Here is a 26,466-nt window from a genome sequence, read left to right on the forward strand (position 1 = left end):
TGGAAGAAAAGAGGGCCCCCACGGGGCCCCCGGCATGCTCCCTTCTCACCCCACTACGTCGGCGGTGCTGTTAAGGTTGAGGTACCCATTGCGGGTACAGAGGCTGGAGCCACATGCCGTTTTCCTTCACCATCCCTTAGAGGCTCTGGGAGAAGTGGGATCCTGACCGGTCGTCCATTTACTGGGACCGGGCTCCCTCCGCAGCCCCTGTGGGAATCTGCCGGACAGGAGTCTATGTATCCTCAGGGACAGGGCCCTGCATCTATAAGGTACTCTGTGTCCCCATGGGGACTGTGCATGGAGCGCTTGTTTCACGGACGCTGCAGCAGCTGCTGGTTTGTGAAGACCGGGACTTCCGCGCCGACCGAGCCTGTTTGTCGGCCGCGGTATTAAATTTAGTCCCCGGCTTCATTGCGGCCTAGTACCATAACTCCCGCCCCCGGGCCTGCCAGTCAGGGGTAAGGGCGGGACGGCCGACCTGACGTCGGCAGTGAGGGCTGGAGCATACTTTATGTTTCCTCCCCCCCTCACTGATCACTGTGGGGCCCCAGATTCCCGCACTTTTCTAGTCGCCGCCCATGGCTCCCTCCTCCCCTGAGAGCTCCAGCAGCCATTTTTACACACATTCTGCCGGTGGAGGATTTTCAGGAATGAGCTCTGCAGCTCTGGGAGACCTAAGGCAGGGAATCTGGTGGACACACACTCCGCTTTGGGCGATCGGTAAGCCACACCGGTCACCCGGTGCTGGTCCCCCTAGGGTGCCGGAATATATATATATATGTATATATTTCTTTCTGTTCGGCCGGGTTGTTTACCTTTGGCTATATACCCTCAGTGATCTCTCTCCTAGGAGACAACAGCATGTCGTCCACAAGGAGCAAGGGCGCTAAGGCAAAGGGTTTTTTTGCAACCTGTACCTCTTGTGGGGCTATGTTACCTGCGGGTTCCACCTACCCTCACTGTGAGCAATGCTCGACCCCTGTTGCACTTGCTCAGCCGGAGCCTCGGTCACTAGTGGGCCCCTCGGCTCAGGCAGACCCTCCTGCTTCCACTGTCCAGGCGGCAGGGACAGAGTTTGCAGTTTTTGCTGAGAAACTCTCTGAGTCACTTTCACAATCCATGGCTCAGTCTATGGACAAATGGTCTGCCAAGCTACTAGAAGCCTTGCAGTCCAGACCGGTCCTTACACAGGCCCCGGGCACTGTTGGATCATCGCCTCCAGGCCCCTCTCGGTCTGCGCCGCAGCGCGCTCCCGGGGTGGCCTCTAGGTCTCACGTGGAGGACTCCTGCACGGACCACAGTCCCAGACCGGCTAAGCGGGCTCGCTGGGAATCTTCCCCGACTTCCTCACGCTGCTCGGGGTCTCAGCTTGAGGACTCTCTGGAGGACGAGGCGGACGTCGCAGCTCAGGGCTCTGACCCTGACGTTGCCCTCAATCTTGATACACCTGAGGGGGACGCCTTAGTAAATGATCTTATATCGTCCATCAACCAGGTGCTAGATCTTTCTCCCCCACCTCCACCTATAGAGGAGTCGGCTTCGCAGCAGGAGAAACACCAGTTTAGGTTTCCCAAACGTACACGCAGTGCGTTTTTCGATCACTCTAACTTCAGAGATGCTGTCCAGAAGCACAGAGCATTTCCGGACAAGCGCTTTACTAAGCGCCTTAATGACACACGTTACCCCTTCCCCTCTGACGTAGTTAAGGGTTGGGCTCAATGTCCCAAGGTGGATCCTCCAGTCTCTAGACTGGCGGCTAGATCTGTAGTATCGGTTGCGGATGGCTCATCGCTCAAGGATGCTACTGACAGGCAGATAGAGCTCCTGGTGAAATCCATCTATGAAGCCACAGGCGCGTCCTTTGCCCCGGCCTTTGCAGCCGTGTGGGCACTCCAAGCTATCTCAGCTTGTCTGTCTGAGATTAATGCGGTCACACGTACCTCTGCTCCGCAAGTTGCGTCCTTGACTTCTCAGGCGTCGGCTTTTTCGTCCTACGCCATGAACGCCGTCCTGGACTCTGCTAGCCGTACAGCGGTGGCATCCGCTAATTCTGTGGCAGTCCGCAGGGCCATGTGGCTAAGCGAATGGAAGGCAGATTCTGCTTCCAAGAAGTTCTTAACCGGTTTGCCGTTTTCTGGCGACCGATTGTTTGGCGAACGATTGGATGAGATTATTAAGGAATCCAAGGGAAATGACTTGTCCTTACCCCAGTCCAAACCGAAGAGACCTCAGCAACGGAAAGTACAACCGAGGTTTCGGTCCTTTCGGCCCTCAGCCAAGTCCCAATCCTCTTCGTCCAACAGGCCAGAGAAAGGCCAGAGAAACTCCTATGCGTGGCGGTCTAAGTCACGCCCCCAAAAAACCGCCGGAGGCACTGCCTCCAAGGCGGCCTCCTCATGACTTTCGGCCTCCCCGAACCGCATCCTCGGTCGGTGGCAGGCTCTCCCGCTTTTGCGACGCCTGGTGGCCACATGTCCAAGACCGATGGGTGAGAGACATTCTGTCTCACGGTTACAGGATAGAGTTCAGCTCTCGTCCTCCGACTCGCTTCTTCAGAACATCTCCGCCCCCCTCTCGGGCCGGCGCACTTTTTCAGGCTGTGGGCGTTCTGAAGACAGAAGGAGTGGTGATTCCCGTTCCCCCTCAGGAACATGGTCACGGCTTCTACTCCAACTTGTTCGTGGTGCCAAAGAAGGGCGGATCATTCCGTCCCGTTCTGGACCTCAAACTGCTCAACAGGCATGTGAGCACCAGAAGGTTTCGGATGGAATCTCTCCGCTCGGTCATCGCTTCGATGTCACAAGGAGACTTCCTAGCATCAATCGACATCAAGGATGCTTATCTCCATGTGCCGATCGCACCCGAACATCAACGCTTCCTGCGTTTCGCCATCGGGGACGAACACCTTCAGTTCGTGGCACTGCCTTTCGGCCTGGCGACAGCCCCACAGGTCTTCACCAAAGTCATGGCATCCGTTGTGGCGGTCCTACACTCTCAGGGCCACTCGGTGATCCCTTACTTAGACGATCTCCTAGTCAGGGCACCCTCCCGGGTGGCGTGTCAACACAGCCTGACCGTCGCTCTGGCGACTCTCCAGCAGTTCGGGTGGCTCATCAACTTCCCAAAGTCCAAGTTGACACCGACCCAATCACTGACTTACCTCGGGATGGAGTTTCATACACAGTCAGCGTTAGTCAAGCTACTGCTGGACAAACAGCTTTCGCTGCAGACAGGGGTTCAAACTCTTCTTCGGGGTCAGTCACACCCCTTGAGGCGACTCATGCACTTCCTGGGGAAGATGGTGGCAGCAATGGAGGCAGTGCCCTTCGCGCAGTTGCATCTGCGCCGACTCCAATGGGACATTCTCCGTAAATGGGACAGGAGGTCGACGTCCCTCGACAGGAACGTCTCTCTTTCCCTTGCAGCCAAAACCTCTCTTCAGTGGTGGTTTCTTCCCACTTCTCTATCGCAGGGAAAATCCTTCCTGCCCCCATCCTGGGCTGTGGTCACGACGGACGCGAGCCTGTCAGGGTGGGGAGCGGTTTTTCTCCACCACAGGGCTCAGGGAACCTGGACTCCGATAGAGTCTTCCCTTCAGATCAATGTTCTGGAGAGAAGGGCAGTGTATCTAGCCCTATTGGCTTTCCATCGGTGGCTAGAGGGCAGGCAGATCCGCAAACAGTCGGACAACGCCACGGCGGTCGCGTACATCAACCACCAGGGCAGCACGCGCAGCCGTCAAGCCTTCCAGGAAGTCCGGCGGATTCTGCTGTGGGTGGAAGCCACAGCCTCCACCATCTCCGCAGTTCACATCCCGGGCGTAGAAAACTGGGAAGCAGATTTTCTCAGTCGTCAGGGCATGGATGCGGGGGAATGGTCCCTTCACCCAGACGTGTTTCAAGAGATCTGTCGCCGCTGGGGAACGCCGGACGTCGATCTCATGGCGTCACGGCACAACCACAAGGTCCCGGCCTTCATGGCACGGTCTCAAGATCACAGAGCTCTGGCGGCGGACGCGTTAGTTCAGGATTGGTCGCAGTTTCGACTCCCTTATGTGTTTCCTCCTCTGGCGATGTTGCCCAGAGTGTTACGCAAGATCAGATCCGACTGTCGTCGCGCCATTCTCGTCGCTCCAGATTGGCCGAGGCGGTCGTGGTACCCGGATCTGTGGCATCTCACGGTGGGTCAGCCGTGGGTGCTTCCAGACCGCACAGACCTGCTGTCACAAGGGGCGTTTTTCCATCTGAATTCTGCGGCCCTCAACCTGACTGTGTGGCCATTGAGTCCTGGCTCCTAGCGTCGTCGGGGGTATCTCAGGATGTCATTGCCACTATGAGACAGGCCAGGAAACCAACGTCCGCCAAGATCTATTACAGGTCGTGGCGGATCTTTTTGTCCTGGTGCTCTGATAAGGGTTTTACTCCCTGGCCTTTTGCCTTACCCATTTTTCTTTCATTCCTTCAATCCGGAATGGACAAGGGTTTGTCACTCGGCTCTCTCAAGGGACAAGTATCGGCGCTCTCAGTATTTTTTCAAAAGCGCCTGGCAAGGCTTCCGCAGGTCCGCACGTTCCTGCAGGGAGTTTGCCACATAGTTCCACCCTACAAGCGTCCGCTGGAACCCTGGGACCTTAACAGGGTGCTAATGGCTCTTCAAAAACCACCTTTCGAGCCGCTGAGGGATGTCTCTTTATCACGTCTTTCGCAGAAGGTGGCATTTCTTGTGGCAATTACCTCACTCCGAAGAGTGTCGGAGCTTGCAGCGCTGTCATGCAAATCCCCCTTCCTGGTTTTTCACCAGGATAAGGTGGTTCTGCGTCCTGTTCCGGAATTTCTTCCTAAGGTGGTATCTCCTTTTCATCTCAATCAGGATATCTCCTTACCGTCATTTTGCCCTCATCCAGTTCACCAATGTGAAAAGGATTTGCACTCATTAGATCTAGTGAGAGCACTCCGGCTCTACGTGTCTCGCACGGCGCCCCTGCGCCATTCAGATGCGCTCTTTGTCCTGGTCGCTGGCCAGCGTAAGGGTTCGCAGGCTTCCAAGTCAACTCTGGCTCGGTGGATCAAGGAACCGATTCTTGAAGCCTACCGTTCTTCGGGGCTTCCTCTTCCTTCGGGGCTGAAAGCCCATTCTACCAGAGCCGTGGGTGCGTCCTGGGCATTGCGACACCGGGCTACGGCTCAGCAGGTGTGTCAGGCAGCTACCTGGTTTAGTCTGCACACCTTCACAAAACACTATCAAGTGCATACCTATGCTTCGGCAGATGCCAGTCTAGGTAGGCGAGTCCTTCAGGCGGCGATTGCCCACCTGTAGGAAGGGGCCGTTTTCGGCTCTCTTTTATTGAGGTATTCTTTTACCCACCCAGGGACTGCTTTTGGACGTCCCAATTGTCTGGGTCTCCCAATGGAGCGACAAAGAAGAAGGGAATTTTGTTTACTTACCGTAAATTCCTTTTCTTCTAGCTCCTATTGGGAGACCCAGCTCCCGCCCCTGTTCCCTTCGGGCTGGTTGTTCTTTTGTGTACACATGTTGTTCATGTTGAATTGTTCTTTGGTTCATGGTCTTCAGTTCTCCGAACATCCTTCGGATTGAATTTACCTTAGACCAATTTATAGGTTTCCTCCTTCCTGCTTTTGCACCAAAACTGAGGAGCCCGTGATGCACGGGAGGGTGTATAGGCAGAGGGGAGGGGTTACACTTTTCAGTGTAATACTTTGTGTGGCCTCCGGAGGCAGAAGCTATACACCCAATTGTCTAGGTCTCCCAATAGGAGCTAGAAGAAAAGGAATTTACGGTAAGTAAACAAAATTCCCTTCTTCCCAATCATCAGTGCAAAGCAAGAATCCTTACCTGGCTGTTTGAGAGGTTTGTGACTAGGGTGTAAGGGGAAACAGCTCACTTTGTGGACAATGACCTGCCAGTGTAAGGAGACTTAGGCCGGTTTCAGACGTCCATGTTTCAGGTACGTGTGATATCCATTTTTAACACGTGTACCCATGTTATTCTATAAAGTTACACACACGTTTTCACACAGACCGTGTGACCCCTCGTGGCTCCACACACACACATGGAGACATGTCCGTTTTTTCTGCGGCAGCACAAGTGTCACACGCACCACACACTGATGTGATCCGTGTGACATCAGTGTGACATGTACTGGAGAAAACACGGGTCTTTTAAATAAAAAGATTTTCTATATTCACATGTATCCAGCACTGATGTCTTTGGCTCTGCTGCCTCCCGCTTCTGACCGCCGCTCATTATTTTCATTGATTATTCACTGCACTGAGGAGCTAGAAGCCGGAGCATCGCAGGGACAGCATCGCCAGGGACAGCATCGCCGGTGACAGGTGAGTATCCAGCAAGCAGTGTGTGTGCAGTGACGTCCAGGAGGTCATTGGAGTTCCCAGTGAACTCTGATGAACCCGTGAAGTAACCGTCCTGACACTCGCTGTAGCACGGGTGTCGTGGGGGTGTCATCAGGAGGTCATCAGAGTTCATTGGGAACTCTGATGACCTCCTGGACGTCATTGCGCACACACGGCTTGCTGAATACTCACCTGTCACCGTGATGCTGTCCCCGCGCTGCTTCAGCTTTCAGTTCCTTGTGCGGTGAATAATCAATGAATATAAAGAGCGGCGGTCAGGATTGGGAGGCAGAAGAGTCAAAGAAAACAGCGCTGGATACAGGTGAATATAGAAAATCTTTTTATTTCACAGACCCGTGTTTTCTTCGGTACGTGTCACACATATGCAAACACAGATGACACCCGTATGACCATAACCATGTGTGTGGCTTGTACCTGATTAAACATGGACGTCTGAAACTGGCCTTATAGGCCATGCAATGTTCCTCTGTGAAAATAAATATGCATATTGCCTTTCTAGAGATAGGAAGAGGACTTGATCTGTAGTGAATGCTGCAGCTGGCCATGTGTTCATACCCCTGCTTATCCCTTCAAATGTGTAAAAACCAAAACAGTCATTGGCTCATTGCAGGTGGGGTACGGTTTTGACCACGTAGTCAGCAGCAGCGTATGGATGCACCCTAAAGAGGTCATATATAGCAAGTCATTTATTTAATAGGCACTCTTTCACAGTAGGGAATCTTACTTTGGAGAAACCATAGAGGGAAAACTCCCGATAGCTACATGAAATGGGACGATGGATAAGATTTGTGTTGGAAATCACTTGTAAAGCCTCATTCAGAATTCGGTGATTTTTCTTGTATTGCAAAAAAAGGGCATTTTTTTTTTACCATTAGTATTTAAATAATTTTTCTTGTCTGCAAAAAAAAAACAAAAAAAAATTGGTGCAACGTTCTCAAACTTCTATCAGTCAGAGAAAAACAGACAGCACACACATAATGCACAAATGCCATCAGGGTGCTGTCTTTTTCACTGAACCATTGACTTGCATTGCTGAGTTTGATCCGTGACGGGAATAAAAATGGACACTTATTTAGGCCACCTTCACACGTCCATGAAAAACGTTCATGTTTTGCACGGCCGTGTTGAAGGTGCGTGTGGCCCATCTGTGTGCCATCCCTGTGCTATCTGTGTCACATCCAGATAGCACATGGACAGCATGTACTTTTATACTTACCTGTCCTTTGTGCTGCTGTCTCCGGGTCTGCGATGCAGTGAATATGCATGGGCATAATGAGTGGGACCCAGAAGCAGGTGGCAGCAGTGCTGGAGACAGGTGAGTATAGAAAATTATTTTATCACAAGGGCAGCATGTACTTCTATACTTAACTGTCCCTGGTGCTGATGTCTTCGGTGCTGCTGCTGCTTCCGGGTCTGCAGTGCAGTGAATATGTATGAGCACAATGAGCGGGACCCAGAAGCAGGTGACAGCAGCGCTGGAGACAGGTGAGTATAGAAAATCATTTTAGCACACAGACTGCATGTACTTCTATACTTACTTGTCACTGGTGCTGATGTCTCCGGCGCTGCTGCTTCCATGTCTGCAGTGCACTGAATATGTATGAGCATAATGAGTGGGACCCAGAAGCAGGTGACAGCAGCGCTGGAGACAGGTGAGTATAGAAAATCATTTTAGCACACAGACTGCATGTACTTCTATACTTACTTGTCACTGGTGCTGATGTCTCCGGCGCTGCTGCTTCCGTGTCTGCAGTGCACTGAATATGTATGAGCATAATGAGTGGGACCCAGAAGCAGGTGACAGCAGCACTGGAGACAGGTGAGTATAGAAAATCATTTTATTTAAAAGATACATGTTTTTTTCTGGTACGTGTCACACAGATCACATCAGTGTGTGAAGTCAGCACGATCAGAGAAAAAGGAATACTTGGACACGTGTGTTCTCCATTCGGACACATGATCCTTGTGAACAAACTGATGTGTGCGCAGACCCATTGATATTAATGGGTCTGCATATGTCTGTGTCTCCGGTACATGTGAAAACGGATGTCAGTCGTGCCAGAATTACTAACATGTGAAGGGGGCCTAAAGCTTTGTGCGCACAGTGCGTTTTTCGGGTGCGTTTTTGTGCGTTTTTGGGCTCAAAACTGCATGACTTTGCTTCCCCAGCAAAGCCTATGGCCATGTGCGCACGTTGCGTTCAGTATCTTGCAGAAATGAATGCATCCTCTGGCAGAATTTGTCATTGTCAAATTTGGTTTTGACCATATAAACGCTGGAAATACGCAAGCATTTTTATAGCGTTTTTTCCGCGTTTTGACCGCGTTTTACATGCATTTTCAGTGCTTAAATTGAGATGCGTTTTCAATACAAAGACACTACTAAATAAAGTTTGACAATTCAAACAGTATGAAAAAATGTAAAAAAAATAAATAAATAAATAATAACCATTAATTCATACACTATAATGACATTTTACCGAAAATGATTAATGAGATTTATTAATTATGTTCATAATTAAGTAAAAGTATTGTTTGACTCATGTTTTGAAGTCGGAATGGATTTGTGGGCAAATGGAAACCTCTTGACCTCACTATAATGCCAAAAACGCATGCTTTGATTTTGTCCAAAAAGCATGCATTTAGCATAAAAAAAGCATGTCAAACGCTACAAATTTCTTTAAGGATGCGTTTTGGTGATTCTCATTGACTTAAATGTTAGCAAAACGCTGCCAAAATGGCAAAAACAATTGACATGTTGCTTCTTCAAACGCAGAGATTTTGACAAATTTTAGGCGACTAAAACGCAGCGTTTTTAACAGCATCATGCGCACAAGAAAGCCCTATTTTCCATAGACTTTGCCTGAAAATCAAAACGCATGCAATTTTGCATTAAAACGCCGCAGCTCAAAACGCTGCGGAAACGCATGAAAAAACGCAACGTGCGCACATGGCCCTACAGTGTCAGTTCCTTCCGCCCAACGGTCAGTCATTCCACGACTGATCCGTCACGCGGCGGATGCAACGCAAGCCCATCAGTCGCAATCCGTCGTTAATACAAGTCTATGGGGAAAAAACTGAATCTATGGGAAAAAAAAACGTATTTTCTCAAGGCGATGGATTGTGACTGATGGGAAAAGACTGAAGTGTGAAAGTAGCCTAACAGAAAAATCACCGATTTCAGAACAAGGCCTAATGCGGGCTTTACACGGTACGATCTATTGTGCGATTGCACGAGCGATTGTACCCGCCCCCGGCGTTTGTGCGTCACGGGCAAATCGCTGCCCATGTCGCACAAAGTCATTAAACCGCCGTCACACGTACTTACCTGCTGAGCGACCTCGCTGTGGGCGGCGAACTTCCACTTCCTGAAGGGGGAGGGACGTTCGGTGTCACAGTGAAGTCACACAGCCGCCGGTCAATAGAAGCGGAGGGGCGGAGATGAGCGGGACGTAAACATCCCGCCCACCTCCTTCCTTCCGCATAGCTGGAACGCAGGTAAGCTGTGTTCATCATTCCCGGGGTGTCACACAGAGCAATGTGTGCTACCCCGGGTACGATGAACAACTGACGCCATGTAAAATAAACAATATTTTAAAACTTACCGATGAGTACACGACTCACGATTTGTGAGCGATTCAGCGTCGCTCGGAGGTGTCACACGAGACGACGTCGTGAACGATGCCGGATGTGCGTCACGAAAACCGTGACCCCCGACGATGCATCGCACGATAGATCGTCTCGTGTAAAGCCCGCATTAGTCTGAAAAAAAACAACAAACAGACAGGATCACCCCATAAAATATAATAGGACACGTGAATTACATGAACAAATCTTTTTTTCCTCTGGTTTACACACAGCAATATAATTAATAAACAGTGTTTTTCAGTCCATTTTTTTTTTACTGATAAAGAGGCTTTGAGGATAAAGTCCTAAATATACAGGATGTGGTTTGTGTAGACGTTACAGTCGGGGGGTGATTGCTCAATCGTAGTAAGGTTTTTTTTTATCAATGCTGCCAAGTAACCCTGAGTGTGTGATCTAAGCCAAGCACTATAAAGTCAGCCCTTTTATGATGATTGCGATATTTAGCGACACACAGGTAATCGATATCTAACTCCACTGGTAACTTAAAAAAACCATGTTGACCGAGGTGCGGGGGAAAAGTTGACATATGGGGAGTTGTTGTCAGGAACCTCACACTAGACAGATGGTGATCCTTGATGATTGGCCTTGCCTGACTAACAAAACAGCGATTCTGCATGTATGAAGGTGACCTGTCATCACGCGTTACGCTCCCAACAACCCACCATGAATTATGCAGGATGGTAACTGGTTCCCAGAGACCTTTCACTTTCATCAGGAAAAAAAAAGGACTTTGAAGGCTATGATCCTAAACCTGTCTACAGCTGTTACCGGGAAGGAGCCATACTGGCTTGATTGACATCACACAGACCCGGGAACTTCATCAAGCTTCATGCGTTACTTTCTGGAGATGACGGAAGAGCCTTTAAAATTCTTTTTCTGTTTGATGCTACAGATGTAAAGGAACATTATAATAGGGAATCTGTAACTGTCCTGGTGGCTTGAGAGGCTGATTTTCGATGGGTGGATCCCTTTGTTCACATTTATGTTGTGGCTTCCAATTAGGTCCCATCCACACATCCGTGTCTATTCCTATACAGCTTAAGGCCCGTTTCACACGTCAGTGAAAAACACTGACGTTTTTCACTGGCGTGTAAAACACGCACATGTCCCTTCGTGTGCCGTGATTCACGGCACACGTGGGTTGTCTAAGTGCAATCCGGGCTCCGTTCGTGGCCCATGATTGCACTTAGAATTCAACTCACCTGTGCCCGCTCCCACTGTCCATGGTGCTGAATCCTCCCGCAACGCAGCATCCGGCCGGTGCTGACCCCCGCAGCAGCTGCTTCCGGGTCGGCTGTGTCGCGCATAATGAATATGCGCGACAGTAATGAGCCGGCTCAGAAGCAGCAGGGAGAACGGGCTGCAGAGGACATCGCTGGACGCCGGGTGAGTAAAAATGATTTTTATTTTAAAAGCACGTTTTTTTCTGGCACGTGTTTCACGGACCACACCACTGCGTGGTCCGTGGAACATCAGTGATGCCAGAAAAAAATGGACATATCTCCGTGCGGCAAACACGCACACGCGGGTACGCCGCATGGAGACACGTGCAGTGAAAAATCACTGACGTGTGAGCAGACCCATTCATTATAATGGGTCTGCGTATGTCAGTGATTCTGGTACGTTTAAAAAAAAGCACAAACGTACCAGAATCACTGACGTGTGAAAGGGGCCTAAAACTGAAAATTTTTCTCCCGTCATCCACTCCTTCTCATTTGTTTTCAAAACTGAAGAAGGCAGAATGTCTGAACCTTTTTTACACAGTGACTTAACCCCTTCAGCCCCGGGGCACTTTCCGTTTTTGCGTTTTTGTTTTTTGCTCCCCTCCTTCCGAGAGCCATAACTTTTTATTTTTCCATCAATCTTGCCATATGAGGGCTTGTTTTTTGCAGGACAAGTTGTACTTTTAAATTAAACCATAAGTTTTACCATATGGTGTACTGGAAAGCAGCAAAAAAATTCCAAGTGTGGAAAAATTGCAAAAAAAGTGTGATGGCACAATAGTTTTTGGGATCTTTTATTCACGGTGTTCACTATATGGTAAAACTGATGTGTGGGTATGATGCCTGAGGTCGGTGCGAGTTTGTAGACACCAAACATGTATAGGTTTACTTGTATCTAAGGGGTTAAAAAAAATTTACAAGCTTGTCCAATAAAAGTGGCGTACGTTTTGCGCCATTTTCCGAAACCCGTAGAGTTCTCATTTTTTGGGATCTATGGCTCAGTGACGGCTTATTTTTTGCGTCTCGAGCTGATGTTTCTAATGGTAGCATTTTTGCGCAGATGCTACGTTTTGATCACCTGTTATTGCATTTTGCGTAAAACTTGCGGCGACCAAAAAACGTAATTTTGGCGTTTGGAATTTTTTTGCCACTACGCCGTTTACCAGTCAGATTAATTGATTTTATATTTTGATAGATCGGCATTTCTGAACGCGGCGATACCAAATATGTGTATATTTATTTTTTTTTTAACCCTTTAATTTTCAATGGGGGGAAAGGAGGGTGATTTGAACTTTTAGGTTTTTTGTTTTTTTTTAATTTTTTAAAACTTTTTTTTTACTTTTTTTATTTTATTTTACTAGTCCCCCTAGGGGGCTATAGCGATCAGCAATCCGATCGCTGATCGCTATCTGCTGATCACAGCTATACCGCTGTAAACAGCAGAAATAGTCACTTTCTTTTTTCCTCTGCTCCGTGCCGAGGAAAAAGGAAAGTGAAACTTCTTAGCAGCAGGCGTCATCACATGACCCTGTGCTACGGTGGCAACCACCGAACGTCACGTGATCACTCACATGACGTCCGGAGGGGGCGGCGGTAAGTAGAAAACATGGCCGCGCGCATATAGATCTCGCTGCCAGACTTTGGCAGCGAGATCTAAGGGGTTAATGTTCCGGGTGGAATGCGATTCCACTCGGAACATGTAGGCACACATGTCAGCTGTTGAAAACAGCTATGTGTGCCGATCCACGCCACCTGCCCGCGGCAGGGGGCGGGGCTTACCGGGACACGATCCATGACGGAAAGATCCGCCCATGGTCGTGAAGGGGTTAAAGAGGTTGTCCACTACTTTTACATTGATTGATAAACTATCCCAAGGATAGGCAATGTCTGATCACCCTGTGCCCCTGACAATCAGCTGTTCTCAGTACCGGCGGCAGCAGCAAACAGTTGGAAATGCTCAGTTCCGGAGCTGCTCCGTTAACTGATAGTGGCCATGGCCAGGTACTGCACATCCGCCTCCCATTCAAATCAATAGGGGACAGATGTACGGTAACTGTCCGTGGACGCTATCATAAAACGGATAGCTCTGGGACTGAGCATTTCCGGCTGCCTGCTGCAGCAACATCTGATTGGTGGGGGTGCTGGGACGATCCCGACCGATCAGACATTGATGACATATCCTTGTGGGTGGCACGGTGGCTCAGTGGTTAGCACTGCAGTCTTGCAGCGCTGGGGTCCTGGGTTCCAATCCCATCAAGGACACCATCTGCAAGACGTTTGTATGTTCTCCCCATGTTTGCATGGGTTTCCTCCGGTTTCCTCCCACTTTCCAAAGACATACAGATAGGGACTCTAGATTGTGAGCCCCAATGGGGACAATGTTCCTGATGTATGTAAAGCGCTGTGGAATATGTTAGCGCTATATAAAAATAAAGATTTCTTTTTTATAGGTCATCAGTGTAAAAGTTGTGGCCAAACTCTTTAACAATAGAACATTAAAAAAACAAAAAAAAACAAATGAAACTTGGATTAATTTCTGAAATACAGCATTTTTAACAGATTGCCATAGACTTTAATGGCTTAATACCAGAACAAAAAATAGATGAAAATGGGACTTGCTCTGAGTCTCACGGATCCAGATGTGTGTATGGATCAATTCAATTCTATAGTGCTGTTTGTTTAAAACCACGACTCAATGCTGTATACTGACAATAAGACAAACCCCACCTCAAATCTGATGGAATCATCCATATGAGCTTTCAGTGCAAATGTGAACACATCCTTAGTAGGCACCAATTGTGATTACCTCCCAGTACGCTACCTTTTTGGTCGGGTGCAGTAAATATCTAGATTTCCTAATCCTTTAGTGTGAGGACCCTCATATATACTCCCATATTAAATCCCCTTTGAGGCTGGTTTCAGACATCCGTGTTTAATCAGGTACCGGTCACACGCATGGTTATGGTCATACATGTGGCACACATATGACACCCATGTTAGCATACGTGTGACAGGTACAGGAGAAAACACGGGTCTGTGAAATAAAAAGATTTCACCTGCTGTCTCCGGTTCTGCTGCCTCCCGCTCCTGACCGCCGCTCATTATATTCATCGATTATTCACAGCACTCAGGACCTGGAAGCCGGAGCAGCGCTGGGGACAGCACCGCTGAGGACAGTACCGCGGGGACAGGTGAGTATTCTTCCAGCACAGTGACATCCAGGAGGTCATCGGAGTTGCCAATGAACTCTGATGACATCCTGATGACCCCCGCGACACCCACGCTACAGCTTCACGAGTTCATCAGAGTTCATTGGGAACTGTGATGAGTCCCCGCTGCTGTCCCCGCGATGTTCCGGCTTCCAGGTTCTCACTACACACACACCCAGCACACAGACACAAGTATACACTGAGCACATATACACACATATGTATACACACATAGCAGAGACACATGGATACACCATGCACATACACACACATAGCGCACATGCATGTATATACACGCGCACACACACACACACACACGCACACACACTCTGCTGTATACTCACCCAGCGATGCGGTCCCCGGAACTGAAGTCCCCAGCGCTGCTCCCGCTTCCAGCTCCACAGGGCACTGAATAATCGGTGAGTATAATGAGAGGCGATAAGGAGCGGGAGGCAGCAGAGATGGAAGGCCCCTTTACACACTGAGACTTTCAGCGATCCCACCAGCGATCCCAACCTGATAGGGATCGCTGGTAAGTTGCTAGGAGGTTGCTGGTGAGAGGTCACACAGTCAGACGCTCCAGTGATCCCACCAGCAACCTGACCTGGCAGGGATCGCTGGAGCATCGCTACACGGGTTGCTGGTGAGCTGTCACCAGCAACCAGTGACCAGCCCCCAGCCAGCAGTGACGCACTGAAGCGATGCTGCGCTTGGTAACTAAGGTAAATATTGGGTAACCAACCCGATATTTACCTTGGTTACCAGCACACGCAGCTACACATGCAGAGAGCAGGGAGCAGCGCACACTGCTTAGCGCTAGCTCCCTGCTCTCCTAGCTACAGTACACATCGGGTTAATTACCCGATGTGTACTGCAGCTACATGTCGCGGGCGGAGGAGGGGACGCTACGCTCTCCCACTGCTCGGGTCCGGACGCTGCTGCGGCTGCCGCTACTCGGTGGTGGCTCGAGCGGTGGGCCGGATCCTGGGGACTCGAGCGGCGCTCCTCGCCCGTGAGTGAAAAGGGAGATTGTTTGGATGGTGGGGGATTTGGTAATTGTCCGTGACGCCACCCACGGTTGTGGTGAGATTGGTGACACCACCGCTGCTCTGGACGGGGATCCTGGGAGCGGTGACAGGGAGCAGCTTGGATGTTGGTTCTCCCCTCCGTGGGTAGGGGGGTTGGTTGTCCCGGGGCCCGGTGATGGGGTAGGGATGGATGGCAGGTGGGTTACGGGGCCTGGTGAGGTGCAGGGTCGCGGGAGCAGCGCTGTGCCGCACGGCACGGTGGTACTCACTCAGCCAATGATGAGGACACAGTTCTCGTTAAAACACACGGCTGGATGGACGGGTCCCACAGACGGCTGCGGTGTTGTTTCTCCCGGCAGGTTGATGGTGACTGCCTTTCCCTGCACCTATGTACGGTAGATGGTTCCAATGGGTTCCCACCGGTAACCCGCTCCCCAGCTTGGATATGGGCTGGAGGAGCCCCTTTTGCCCGCAGGCTCTGGCCCTGGGAACGGTAGCCTTGGCGGTGGCTGTGTTTCCCTCTCACGGTTGGACTGTTGCCTTCTGTCGGGACTTGGCTGCTGGGAAACCCAGGAGGTTCCCTTCGCTGACGGATTTGGCAAATTCACGGCGACTCCTAGCCTTGCCGGGGTCCGTAAGCCCCTGCCAGATGGTGCTGACTTCTCTTTGTGTACCGGTCCGGTACCGCCAGGCCACTGCCCATCCACGGTCCTTGCGGTAGACTCCGATAGGCCACTCCTGCAGACGGTCACCACCGTCTGCCAACCTTGCTGTACCGCCCGGGCCACACACCCGGACGCTGTCAGATAGTTGCTCCACTACCACACTTTCCTTCCTCCAACTTCAAACTCCACAACTAAACTAAACTGTCTTACTTTTCCTGCCTCCAGGACTGTGTACTCCTCGGTGGGCGGGGCCAACCGCCTGGCCCACCCCCCTGGTGTGAACATCAGCCCCTGGAGGAAGGCAACAAGGGTTTTGTGTCTGACTTAGGTGTGCCTGACCGGGAGTGTGGGGTGCGTGGGTGTTGTTCTCTGTGGCCCCTGGCTTGTCCAGGGCGCCACACTACACGTGCAGAGAGCAGGGAGCCGCGCACACCGCTTAGCGCTGGCTACCTGCTCTCCAATTACAGCACACATCGGGTTAATTACCCGATGTGTACTCTGCTACACGTGCAAGGAGCAGGAGCCGGCACTGACAGTGAGAGCAGCGGAGGCTGGTAACGAAGGCAAATATCGGGTAACCAAGGACAGGGCTTCTTGGTTACCCGATGTTTACCGTTGTTACCAGTGTCCGCAGAAGCCGGCTCCTGCTGCCTGCACATTTAAGTCCCCTTTACACACTGAGACTTTCTAGCGATCATGCTGCACAGCGGGAAACAAAGGACCAAAGAATGGTCCTGAACGATTTGTAGCGATCAGCAACTTCACAGCAGGGGCCAGGTCGCTGATGTGTTTCACACACTGCAATGTCGCTGGGGAGGTCGCTATTACGTGACAAAACCGGTGACGTTACAGCGATGTCGTTTGCGATGTTGCAGTGTGTAAAGCCACCTGGAGACAGCATCGCTGGAGAGAGGTAAATAAAGAAAATCTTTTTATTAAAAAGACCCTTGTTTTCTCCGGTACGTGTCACACTGATGTCACATGGATCACATCAGTGTGCGATCCGTGTGACACCCGTGCTGTCGGAGAAAAAACGGACATGTCTCCACGTGTGTGTGCGCAGGGTCATGAGAGGTCACACGGTCCATGTGAGTAACAGAAAGTAATAACATGGGTACATGTGGCATCTGTTTTAAAAACTGATGTCACACGAACCTAAAACACGGACGTCTGAAACCAGCCTGACCCTTTCACTGCTGGTACTGCACAGCGTCCTTATCTTAGGCCTCTTTCACACGTCCATGAAAAACCACGCACGTTTTTCACGGACGTGTCAAAAGGTGCGTTTTGCCCTCTGTGAGCCGTGTTTATGGCACACGTGTGTTCTCTGTGTGTTATCACGGAGAATGGGAACTTTCTGCTCACCAGCCCCTGACGTCGCTGTCCGTGGTGCTGATCTTCGGTCTCCGGTCCTGCCGACTCCCCGCTACTGCTGCTTCCGGCCCGCAGTGAAGTGAATATGCAATGAGCATAATGAGCGGGGGTCGGACGCAAGTGACAGCAGTGGCAGTGACAGCAGGGCAGGAGAAGGTGAGTAAAGTTTTGGGGGGTTTTTTCTCACAGACACATGTGTTGTCTCCGGTGCGTGTCACACGGAACACATCCGTGTGGTCCGTTTGCGTTACGTGTGACCCGTTTGTGTTCTGTATGACACCCAAGATGCCAGAGAAAAACTGACATGTCTACGTGTGTAGCACACGTGCACACGTATGCTCCACACGTACACACGGTCCATGGCAGAATGTGCACCTGAGTGCAGACCCATTGATTTTAATGGGTCTACGTGTGCCCGTGTCTTCGGTACGTGAGGAAACGGACCAAACACGTCCCGGAGACACGGACGTGTGAAAGAGGCCTTAAACATGTCGTGGCCAAAGTATGGTGATGCTACAATTGCAACATAATGAAAGCGAAGTCAAGAGAAATCCAGTAGATTTTTATTGCATGTAGCAATAAAATAAAAAAACAGGGTGTCTTCCTGTGTGAACCTGCTAAAAGTGGTGAGCATAAATTAAATGAGAAGTACTACTCACCCCAATGGTTGTGCACCCCTGCACAACTACAGTGATCGCCTGGACTCAGACACTGGCACACAGAGATCTGCAGATGCTGGTGGAGCACAGTGTCTGCACGTGTGACAGGGAAGGTGTGCATCCTCCTCAGGCTGCTATAAGAGCACCTGAGGAAGAGGACAGCACAGTCCTCGAAACACGTGGCGAAATAAAATAAATTATTATTCCTTTATTTGCAGTCTGCAGCGCCTCTGTTAGCTCCTAGCAGATTTTTATTTGCACATTGCAGCTGTGGCAACTTGCAGCCTGCTCTCATTATGCTAAGAATGTAACATTGCGATCCTGTAATATGCGACGGTGCGACATGTGTGGAGTCTGAGGTCGCAGTCTAGCGTCAGCTAAAGAGTTAAATCAGTGTTACCTATAAGTGGTGAAAACTTTAAAGCTAGATAGCGATACTTTATTCGGGAAAAGCAAAAAAGGTAAAAAAAAAAAAAAAAAAAAAAGATTATTCTGCTTTTAATTTACTGTTTCATGCAGCAACATCTTGTTTACATCATAATCTGAAATTGTATATAAACCTTTGGGAATTTATTTACATGAGTTCTCCAGAAATAGAAAAAAAAATAAAATAAAAAGGAAATGTCAGTGTAAATACATTTCTGACAATTTGAAACTCAGACTTATTTTTTCTGTGGAGGCAATAATTTCCCATTTGTAGGAAGATGTCATCCCAGTGGAGATTCTGAATTTAGTGCCGAGGCATGAAGAGATTGCTCACACTGCTGTCCACCCAGTATCTGATCAAATACTTGATATATCAGGGATGCTGAGGAAAGAAGAGGCTGCTTACACTGTCGACCACCCTGTTTCTGATCAAATAGTTGAGATACCAGGAGTGCTGAAGTAAGAAGCGAATGCTCACACTGCTCTCCACATTGTGTCTATCTGATCTAATACTAGAGATTCCAGGGGTGGATAAGTAGGAAGAGGTTGCTCACACTGATGTCCACCCTGCCTATCTGATCTTATACTGGAGATACCAGATGTACTGATATTAGAAGAGGCTGCTCACACTGCTGTCCACTCTGTCTATATGATCTAATACTGGAGATACCAGGTGTGCTGAGGTAAGAAGAGGCTGTTCACACTGCTGTTCACTCAGTCTATATGTTCTATTCGTGAAGATACCAGGTGTCCTGATGTAAGAAGAGACTGCTCACACTGCTGTCCACCCTGTCTAATTGATCTAATACTGTAGATACCATGTATGCTGAGGTAAGAAGAGGCTGATCACACTGCTGTATATCTGGCCTAATGCTGGAGATACCAGGGGCACTGAGATAAGAAGAGGCAGCTCACACTACTGTCCTCCCTGTCTGTGTAATCTAATTTCTGGAGATACCAGGGGGACCAAGGTAATAGAAGTCTGTTCACACTGCTGTCAACCCTCTCTAAGTGATCTAATACTGGAGATATCAGTGATGCTGAGTTAAAAAGGAGCTGCTCACATTTCTTTCCACACTATTTGATATAACACTCTAGATACTGGTAATGCTGAGGTAAGAAGAGGCTGCTCACACTGCTGTCCACCTTGTCTATCTGATCTAATAATGGAGATATCAGTATTAGACTGGAATGGACAGCAGTGTGAATGGCCTTTTTTTTTACCTCAGCACGCTTGATATCTTCAGTATTAGATCAGATTGACAAGGTGATCAGAATAGCCACTGGGATCACAGCACATGAAGGATGGGGGTAGAGCTTACTACTGCACATGCTCACAGGCTTCTGTCATAACATTCTAGGACTGGTGTTTGTCAGTGTAGCAAGACGGGGTCCATTTTTATTTTATAGTATTATATAATTATAGGTATATAGACAAAATGAGCGTGATTTTCTAATTAAAAGTATTTTGGACATTTCCTTTTCGTTATTTAGATTTTCGCTATTCTTGGAGAGCCCCTTTAACTATGAGAAGTTTGGGGTTTTTGTCTACATTGTTATCAGGGGCTGATAATGCATTTCTTACCTGAATAAGGAAATATAAGGTTACAGCCGCCCCATTTGTGGCCATAATTCCAGTGTAGTAGCTTAACAGGACTTCCCGGCAGCCTTTCACCCAAATGTTCAGTTCATCAGACTGGTAGTTGTAGCTGTAATGGGCTGAATTATTGGTGATTTGCATTTGGATACAAGGTCTGGGAGAGCTTGGGTTACAACAGCTAAATGGGACGCCGTCCATCAGGTATCTGCCGTCCACATTGCTCTTAATGCGGCTGAACAATAAAAGGTAGAAATTAGGGGACAATGTTAAATGGAAGCAAATGATGTAAGAGGCTTCAAAATCTGCTTTAGTTCCTATAGTAACAGTCTACAAATATTGACAAATTGCACAATAGGGTTTCTCTGCCACATAGCGGAGATAGCCATTTTTCCACTTCCTCATTTGCAAATTTTAGTAACAGACATAGTTATATTATTGACATGCAGTCAAATGTCATAGTATAGCACGTCTAACGTCTATTGAAATAACAGGGCTGAATTTACATTCCCAGGGCTGCCAGACAAAGCAGACCTGGTGTTTCTGGCAACCGGCCCTCCTAATGGGATTAACAGTAAAATGAGGAACCTGAAAGTCAATGTGGTTACATGTTTCATAAATGGAGCAGATACAGTTACTAATCAATAGTAGGAAGTCATTGGATAAGACCTCAAATCTCACCTATCGTGAAAAATTACACTTTTTAGAATGTACTCCGTGAATTCCGTTAGTTTGGAAATAAAGGCTTGTGCTACAAACGCTCTATTTTATTTTGAAAACATTGTAAAATGTAGATAAATCAGGCAAATGTTTCAGAAAATAATTCAGATATATTTGATCCATTAACTTTGCTCATATAAATCCTAAGGGCTATTTCAGGCGTCCACTTTTCGGTTACAGCGTCATGTAAAAGTTTGGGCACCCCTGGTCAACATTACTGCTATTGTGAACAGTTAGATGAAATGATAACTAAAAGGCTTAAAGTTAAAGATGACACATTTCCTTTGTATTTTAAGCAAAAAAAAAAATAGAATAAAAAATAAATAAATATAAATATATATATATATATATATATATACAGTACAGACCAAAAGTTTGGACACACCTCATTCAAAGAATTTTCTTTATTTTCATGACTCTAAAAATTGTAGATTCACATTGAAGGCATCAAAACTATGAATTAACACATATGGAATGAAATACTTAACAAAAAAGTGTGAAACAACTGAAAATATGTCTTATATTCTAGGTTCTTCAAAGTAGCCACCTTTTGCTTTGATTACTGCTTTGCACACTCTTGGCATTCTCTTGATGAGCTTCAAGAGGTAGTCACCGGAAATGGTTTTCCAACAGCCTTGAAGGAGTTCGCAGAGATGCTTAGCACTTGTTGGCCCTTTTGCCTTCACTCTGCGGTCCAGCTCACCCCAAACCATCTCAATTGGGTTCAGGTCTGGTGACTGTGGAGGCCAGGTCATCTGGCGTAGCACCCCATCACTCTCCTTCTTAGTCAAATAGCCCTTACACATCCTGGAGGGGTGTTTGGGGTCATTGTCCTGTTGAAAAATAAATGATGGTCCAACTAAACGCAAAACGGATGGAATAGCACGCCGCTGCAAGATGCTGTGGTAGCCATGCTGGTTCTGTATGCCTTCAATTTTGAATAAATCCCCAACAGTGTCACCAGCAAAGCCCCCCCACACCATCACACCTCCTCCATGCTTCACGGTGGGAACCAGCCATGTAGAGTCCATCCATTCACCTTTTCTACAAAGACATGGTGGTTGGATCCAAAGATCTCAAATTTGGCCTCATCAGACCAAAGCACAGATTTCCACTGCTCTAATGTCCATTCCTTGTGTTCTTTAGCCCAAACAAGTCTCTTCTGCTTGTTGCCTGTCGTTAGCAGTGGTTTCCTAGCAGCTATTTTACCATGAAGACGTAGATGTACACGCCTCCTGACGAAGCCTTTGGTGAAACGCGCGTCGAGGCCCCGCCCCCACGCCTGGACATATCCACCATTCCTGCTCTGACATGACGCAAGGTAATATCTCCTAACCGTTATGCCCTTTAGCCACTGGGACTTAGGTGAGATTCTACAGATCTCCTCTGTACATAATTAACTTCACACTGTCCCCATTTGATCTTTTACGGGCTATTACACCTTGTAAATTTTTACTTACATTGCTGCCTGTCATCAGGTTATTGCCATCTGGTGGATTGTCCTGGAACTGCTGTGGGTTGTTTCTGGCAGGCTTTTTCCATCTAGCCTGCAACTACTGTGCACCCTGTATCACCATTTCATATTTAATAAAAACTTTTGTATTTCACCTTGATTATTTGTGGTCCTTCTCTTTGTATCCCCCCCTTTATACAACCTATTGGTATTTTGGGGCTACACATTTTAGGTTCTATTTTACCATGAAGGCCTGCTGTACAAAGAGTCTCCTCTTAACAGTTGTTCTAGAGATGAGAAGGTGTGTCCAAACTTTTGGTCTGTACTGTATATTTTATATATATACATATATATATATATATATTCATCTTTTGCATTTTAAAAATGACAAAAAGGAAAATTGGGCCGATGGAAAAGTTTGGGCACCCTTGAAGATTTCTGTGCTCACATACCTTTGACTAGGGTTTTAAGCCTTAATTAGCCTGTTAGGGTTATGCCATGTTTATTATCATAGTTTGGAAAGCCCAGGTGATGCAAATTTCACAGCTTTGTGCCACAAAAACAGCAGCATAAAATTTTTCTAAGCAGCTGCCTAGCACTCTGAAAATAAAAATGGTGGAGGCCCACAAAGCAGGAGAAGGCTACAAGAAGATAGCGAAGCATTTTAAAGCTGTCCTTTCCTTAGTTTGAAATGTAATTAAGAAATGGCAGTTAACAGGAACAGTGCAGGTCAAAATAAGGCCTGGAAGACCAAGCAAAATTTCTATAAGTGTTGCTCATGATTGCTAGAAAGGCAAATCAGAACCCCTGCTTGAGTGCAAAAGACCTTCAGGAATATTTAGCAGACTCTGGAGTTGTGGTACATTGTTCTACAGTTCAGAGACACCTGCATAAATATGGCCTTCATGGAAGAGTCCTGACAAGAAAACCTCTCATGCATCCTCACCATAAAATTCAGCATCAGAAGAAATATGGAAAATAACATCTTAACAAGGCTGAACATTTTGGAAACAAGTCCTGTGGACCAATGAGGTTAAAATAGAATTCGTTGGTCACAATGATTGGTCACAATGATCAAAGGTATGTGTGGAGAAAAAAGGGCACAGAATTTCAGGAACATCTCACCAACCATTAGGCATGGGGGTGGATCTATCATGCTTTAGGGTTGTGTTGCAGCCAATGGCATGAAGAACAGTTAATGGATAGAGGGAAGAATGGATGCAAATTAAAATTATAAATATTAAGGGTCTACCACGCTTCTAAGATGAAAGCTAACAAGGTTGCTAGCAATAATGGGGTATTTGCCTGTAGGAAAACGTGTCCTATCTGATTTAAGAGGAAACTGCCTTTAGTGGGTTAATGATAGAGACTTTTACAAGAATCTGTCTGGAGAAAGAAAAGATAACAAAAAAAAGGGGGGGGGTAATTTAGGAGTCTATTATAGACTAGGGTGAGATGTTTGTATCCTAATAGTAATAAAAGGAATTACAATACCTGATAAGTGCTGATTATTTTATGGGTGTTGTTGATATTTTGAATAAATGATACAACTTATCTACAAATTTCAACAACTTCTTGATGCAAACATAACTCCATCTGTTAAATAGCGGGAAGTTGATGAGAAGATGGCTTCTACAAATGAATAATGATCCTAAACAAAGTCAAAATCCACAATAGATGACCTCATAAGGTGCAAGTTGAAGGTTTTACAATGTCCCTCACAGTCCCCTGATCTGAATATCATTGAAAATCTGTGGCTAGACCTCAGAAGAGCAGTGCATGGAAGATGAGCCAGGAGTCTCACAGAACTGGAAGATGAGCCAGGAAAATCACAGAACTGGATGAGGAGCCAGGAAAATCACAGAACTGGATGAGGAGCCAGGAATCTCACAGAACTGGAATACGAGCCAGGAATCTCACAGAACTGGAAGACGAGCCAGGAATCTTACAGAACTAGCTGACGAGCCAGGAATCTCACAGAACTGGAAGACGAGCCAGGAATCTCACAGAACTGGAAGACGAGCCAGGAATCTCACAGAACTGGAAGACGAGCCAGGAATCTCACAGAACTGGAAGACGAGCCAGGAATCTCACAGAACTGGAAGACGAGCCAGGAATCTCACAGAACTGGAAGACGAGCCAGGAATCTCACAGAACTGGAAGACGAGCCAGGAATCTCACAGAACTGGAAGACGAGCCAGGAATCTCACAGAACTGGAAGACGAGCCAGGAATCACACATAACTGGAAGACGAGCCAGGAATCTCACAGAACTGGAAGACGAGCCAGGAATCTCACAGAAATGGAAGACCAGTCAGGAATCTCACAGAACTGGAAGACGAGCCAGGAATCTCACAGAACTGGAAGACGAGCCAAGAATCTTACAGAACTGGAAGACGATCCAGGAATCTCACAGAACTGGAAGACGAGCCAGGAAAATCACAGAACTGGAAGATGAGCCAGGAATCTCACAGAACTGGAAGATGAGTCAGGAATCTCACAGAAATGGAAGACCAGTCAGGAATCTCACAGAACTGGAAGACGAGCCAGGAATCTCAAAGAACTGGAAGACGAGCCAGGAATCTCAGACTTTTCCAAGCCAGAATGGATGAAAATTCCTCAAACAATAATTGAAAGACTCTTGGCTGCTACAAAAAGTGTTTACAAGCTGTGATACTTACTAAAGGGGGTGCCACTAGGTACTAACCATGCAGGGTGCCCAAATTTTTACATCGGGCCATTTTCGTTTTTTTGTTAATTTTAAAATGTAAAAAAAAAAATGTTTGTTTTTTTGCCTAAAATACAAAGGAAATATTTCATCTTTAACTTTTATGCCTTTTAGAGATCATTTCATTTTTAATTTGCTTAACTGTTCACAATAACAGTAATTTTGACCAGGGGTGTTCAACCGTTTACATGCAACTGTACGTGAACATGTAACTATTATACCGCATACTGTGTGTCCTCAAAAGATCATAAGAGGAATATCCAATTTTTATCAGAAATGCAGATCAAAAGTCACCCTTCAAGTCTATGGGTCTGTGAAAATTAATGACAGCACAGTAACGGGTAGGAGAAGCTTTGCCATTTTTTTTATACAGTTTTCTTAAGATGAGAAGAATCACTGAAGGTAAAAATGGACAAACACTGATGAAAATTGCTATTTTTTTTTTACTTACGAGAAAAAAAAATAAAAAGGGTGTCAGAATGAGGCCTAAATGCAAGTTCGACTCAACATTTATATTAATTACAATATTTTATAACTTTTTCTAATGTTTTATCAATAACTATTCATATTGTTCTTTTCTCAACAGAAAATATAGAATATAAAATATATAATAATAATACATAATATAATACATAAATAGGAGCTAAAAGTTTAAGCCTAGCCAATAACTCCTACTATGCTAATAGTTCCAAAAGTCAGTATTTTGGGGCAAATGCAGTCACATTTACCAAATTACAAGATTAATTTATTAAAATTGTGACTCACTCTTTTACTTCTTTGGAGGAGAAGTCCAGGTAGCGATTGCTGATCCATTGCACCTCGAACCAGTCTTTATAGTGGTTGTTTCCGCAGCATTGGAAGTCTATTTGTAATTTGTCCATTGTCCTCTTCTGATAGCAGCGACCTGGAGTGTCCGTGTCCTTGTAGAACCTGATCCCATTTCTCAAACCGATTTTCAGAGATTCCTCCAGACTTCCTCTCAATATAATACTAAGTAATAATGCCGCCAGACAAAGCAAACAACTCAGCACGGATATAAAAATATAAGGAAGCAAGAATGTCTTCCAGCGTGGGTATTTGGCCATATCGAGTGAATCTTGACTAATTTTGCCTGCCAGCACGCCAAGAATGGCTCCCACAAGTCCAGCTGTTATTACTGTGTTGGGAACGGCATGGGCCACAGTGTTGTCCATCACCTCGTTGTGTATCCATAGCTGTACCTTTAGGAAGATCCCCAATCCGAAGCTCACACACCCTATAAAAACACTGGCCCACGATAGAAGCCATAGAGTTTGAGCTAGCTTCACCCGCTTCTGGAAAGTAAATTTGGTCTTGAAGAGGGCCAT

The 26,466-nt window shown here is 47.3% G+C and overlaps 1 protein-coding gene across 1 annotated transcript in view; it reads right to left on the minus strand.

Annotated features, from left to right (window-relative positions):
• Nucleotides 1–26,466, minus strand: part of ROM1 (retinal outer segment membrane protein 1) — a 31,148-nt gene extending 4,682 nt beyond the window's left edge. Inside the window, exons 1-2 of the mRNA XM_075325735.1 lie at nt 25,886–26,466; nt 20,209–20,455 (exon numbers count right to left, since the gene is read on the minus strand). Of these exons, the coding sequence (XP_075181850.1) occupies nt 20,209–20,455; nt 25,886–26,466 (828 nt within the window). The remainder of the gene's footprint in view (nt 1–20,208; nt 20,456–25,885) is intronic.

Source organism: Anomaloglossus baeobatrachus, chromosome 10, assembly GCF_048569485.1.
Source record: "Anomaloglossus baeobatrachus isolate aAnoBae1 chromosome 10, aAnoBae1.hap1, whole genome shotgun sequence".
Lineage (NCBI taxonomy): Eukaryota > Metazoa > Chordata > Amphibia > Anura > Aromobatidae > Anomaloglossus > Anomaloglossus baeobatrachus.